This window comes from Alnus glutinosa, chromosome 2 (assembly GCF_958979055.1).
Source record: "Alnus glutinosa chromosome 2, dhAlnGlut1.1, whole genome shotgun sequence".
NCBI lineage: Eukaryota > Viridiplantae > Streptophyta > Magnoliopsida > Fagales > Betulaceae > Alnus > Alnus glutinosa.
Window position 1 is genome coordinate 25,769,843 of NC_084887.1, and position 4,496 is coordinate 25,774,338.

General features: G+C 35.1%; 1 protein-coding gene across 1 annotated transcript; it reads right to left on the reverse strand.

Annotated features, from left to right (window-relative positions):
• Positions 1-219: 219 nt before the first annotated feature.
• LOC133861696 (GDSL esterase/lipase At1g33811) lies at positions 220-3,152 on the reverse strand. The gene is made up of 5 exons (XM_062297491.1): positions 2,877-3,152; positions 2,521-2,645; positions 2,167-2,415; positions 584-842; positions 220-478 (listed from the first exon to the last, which is right to left on the reverse strand). Exons 1-5 carry the CDS (start codon positions 3,127-3,129, stop codon positions 255-257), a joined length of 1,110 nt encoding a protein of 369 aa, XP_062153475.1. The 5' UTR covers positions 3,130-3,152; the 3' UTR covers positions 220-254.
• Positions 3,153-4,496: the final 1,344 nt, after the last annotated feature.

Consider the following 4,496-nt stretch of genomic DNA (forward strand, 5'->3'; position numbering starts at 1 on the left):
GTTAGCATTATCTAGGTAGTACTGAATCAATATCTAATATAACTTAGAGCGAGAAAGGTTTTACTTGACTTAATTTCATTATAAGAGAGAAAAATATTCGGCTAATGATTTATTTAAGACAGAAAATGATTTATTTAATACATCAATCAGCTGCTGAAAGAAGAGGATCGAAGAAGACAGATATAATATATATATATATATATATATATATATATATATATATATATATATATATATAAGATGGTTAAAAAGTACTAGAGCATTGCCAATTGTTGTATATTAATTGGATATGCATAGGACTGTGTTTGTGAACTGTATGAACTCTTGGCAAATATGATGTTGGCCACCTCGGTGGGATGAAAGGCATCCCAGAACAAGTACTTTCTACGATCCTCGCATGGTTGTTGAAGAGGAAGACATGTAATTTGCCCGTTGTTCTTCCCCACTCCACAGCATCCCTTGTCTATCACTTCAAATCCTGTATCATATACATATGATCCAAATTAATTTCAAAAAGCATATATAGTAAATTAACTTTAATTATCAGTTCTCCAAATTTCAAAAATTAAGCAAAATTAATTACCGTAATTGGTTCCGTTTAGAAAAAGATCGCCGGTGCTCTTATAGGAGTCGAGGTACACAAACTTTGCTCCGGGCAACACGCCTCCATTGAAACGGTCAACAAGTTTCTGGAGCTCTGAGTTGAAAATAGAGATTGCCACGTTGATCTTTTCACTGCAGCGGCTGCTGTTTCCTTGATATCGCGCGAGCTGGTATGGTATGCAACCAATTTGGCCAACTCCACTTACAATCACCTTGCGTGCTCCTAGTGTATATAATTGCTAAACAACAAATAACATAAACAAAGTTTCTTCGAGACGTTATTTGCCATCACCAATTCTGATCAATTCGTATACACAAGATTATATCGATCGATCAATATAATCGAGCTAGCCCATAATTTTTTTTTGATATTTGATTGCATTTTACAAAACAAAATCAATCTGGCAAGAAGATTATAGTTTTGCTTCTGCAGAAAAACAGAACCTACTAAACACGAATTTTAAAAAATTAAAAGTAGAAGGATTTTGAGAGAGATTGAAGAATATATAGAAGGTTTTCAGTGTCGAACACTAGTACTAGCTAGTTTGTAAGTGGGCTACTTATAGTGTCACCTTGGCAGTTTTAATGGTTGTTCATTAACAAATGTATTTTCAAAATTAAAAGGAAATAATTGCTAATGTAACAGTTATTAAAATTTCACCATTAATTCGATATTAAGAAACACTTAATCTTGACCGTCGAATCAATCTTATAATTAACAGTTATTTAATTATAATCATTAGTAATGATAACTTAATTTCAATTATTAGATCAAATTTGATCAAATCTTAATTTGAAAGATCCTACGATCTACATTAAATCACCATATCATATGATCACAACCATCCTAAAATTAACTGTCATGATTTGTTTGCTCAAAGTTCTGATGCTTTGAGCCAAGTGCGCAATCTAAGCGTTTTAAACCATACACATAAGTGTATATACCAAAATATTTCTTTAAAACAATAACTTAGTGTGAGTTGACATTAATAAATTCCTTCCTTTTCTTCTATTTTTTCATGCAACAGTAAGACTCTTCAATACCTTCTATTATAAAAAGTCTTAAACAGAAAACATACATATATAATTATATTAATTTTGAAAAAATTCTACCAGAGAGAACATTAACTTGAAACTAACCATTTATTAGGTGTTTAATTACTCGCTATCTGCAAGTTTGATTCTTTCAAATTTTAAAGAGGCTCATGGTATGGGTCAACATGATCATGAACTCCTTTTCTAAGCTGGCATGTGGGTTAGGAACAGATTTTTCTACCCTCTTATTACACGCATGTAATTAGAATTAAAAAGGTAACTTCTAAGTATAAAGGTACGTTGCAAATATATATGCATTGTCTGCTAGAAAACGACCTCTTGTTTTGACTGTATATAGTGGTCATCATGAATGTCACAAACAACGATTTATGTGTGTAAATACTTACATAAATGAAGCAAAAAAAAAAAAAAAAAAAAAAAACAACTGTAGAAATTGATCTAAAGGTCCAAAAAGATGACAAAGACATAGGGAGGTAGGTTAGAGGTGGAAGTCAGTCACCAACTTACAGTTAGCTGGCGCGAGTATTCCTGAAGAAGAAGAGCAGCATAAGCTTTAGGAGTGTAAACCGAACTACTTGAATAGAAATCAGGCATAAAATAGTTGTTCAGATAATCATTGCTTCCCATCCCAGAATATAAGATGCACTTGCTTAGATAGCTATTGAGTGCACTGGAATCTCCCCTGAAGAGCCTCCTCATCTCTAGGATTGTATTCGCAAAGTTTGCTACCTGTTGGTTCATCGACACGTGATCGCCCTATATATATCAAACACACACAAATTAATCACATAAAAAATTTAATTATATCCATCATAAATTTCTGTTTAGGGAGTAATTAAGTGATCCGATACATATAAATACCAGGTTATTTCCTGTTTCATCTCGGATGCCAGCTGCTCCTGATGCATAGTTCACTCCCCTAAGCAGTGCAGGGCCGCGAGTCCTTGCATAGGGCGGAATATAATTTGGAAATCCTAGAAGTTGAGCTGCAAATGTTTTCAAAGAGAACAAAGAGGAATAAGTTCTACATCTAATTAACCAGTAATGAATTGTCGAATACAACCAGTGCAATAGGGCAGCTCCATGTGAGAGCATGAGCGGGCTTGACCTGCTGGGGTTAGTGTTAATTAGGACAACCTGACCATGTGAGATCTGAGACATCTAACCGAGCAGGTCAACGTAATTCTAATAATTGCAAAGGAACTTATATTAATTACCTAATGCATCAACGTAAGTTCGACCGTTAGTAAACCGGCCAGGGGTAGCCTCTGGAAAATCAATTCCATAGGGCCTGTAATTAGCTCTAGCAAGCGTAAGCATCCCGTTGTTATTTCCATTATCCACCAACGAGTCACCGAAGATGAAGAAACAAGGCACTTGGGGCTGCTGCAGTGGCTGCGAGCAAGCTTTAGCAGTAAACCACAGAAAAACCAAACTAAATGACAACATTAACTCCCATAAACCCTTCATTTTTAGATTCTGATCAACAGCTGAAAGCACCCAGCTGCATCATTTATAGTCCTTTCGCGGCGGTGTATTCATGAGGGCGCTGTCGTCGTTCCTTAAGGCTTTGGACATACCAAGTAAGGGCCCGTGAGAGTAAATTAGTGGGAAACTTTTAGTTGTGGGTCATATGCATGTCACTGCTCTTATTTTACAATGTAGCAGCGGTGATGACAAGAGATTCTCGTGATCTATATATAGCTAGCTAGCTACAACATCCTTTAATTCTAGCTATATTCTGGAGATCGACCTTTACAGCTGCTGTATAAATATATATATATACACACACAAGTAATCACCTAAAAAACAATCAAGAGGCAGAAAAATAACACTAAGATGATATATAGGATAATTTTATATTTTCATAAAATTATTTTTCTCATGACATGCATTATAGTGATTTATAAGTGCTTTAATTTTTTTAATAAATAAACTGAAGTGCCATTGAGAGTTTAGAATTAATGAACCTGACCTTCTTGAGGCTAGCTAGGGGTGTACTTAAGAGTCTGAAATAATGATAACCCATGACTAAAGATTATTTTTTCGTTGAAAATGGGTTATGAAATAAGAGTTGTGTTATTTGCATACACCCATCAAGTACACACATTGTACACATATTCACAATGGGTGTATGACCCATGCATGTGAACCCATCCCACATGGATACCACACCCATTGTGAGTGTGTTAATGTACAAGATATATGTATATAGATATATCATTTTCCATGAAATAATTAACTTCATACTAGCCGGTTACCATTGCCACACATCAATTTTAAAAGAAAAACCTATTAAAGAATATTACATATAGCAAACATGCTAGGATCATTGTCTTCCAATAAAAGTTCCAGAAGTCCACATTGAGTTATTGTGTACATCATCATCTCTCTCACACACACACATATATTCCTACATGATCATCAATCACTTAGACATGATCATGATGAGTTATTTGCTGCTTACAATACTCTCATTACCATCTTGATCACATTCATCAATCCTTTAATTAAACAACATCATGACGAACCAAAGGAGGCCTTATTTTTATTCTCGGCAAATGACACGACAGTTGCAAAGGCGAGTATCAGGCTTAGAAGCAGGTTGGCATGTGCACTTCGAGAACATTCCCATGACTCCATTCTGACGCCAGAAGTCAAAAGCGCACTCATCGCCACCACGGGGACCACATGTGCCCTTTGAAGTAAATTGTGGTCCCGGGCAAAGTCTGGGTTGCACTATATATTCATCCAAATACAAGAAATATATCCAATGTTCATGTCTTTTTTTAGAATTGAGGTGACAAAATATTTGAGAGGGTTTAATAAAAAAAACA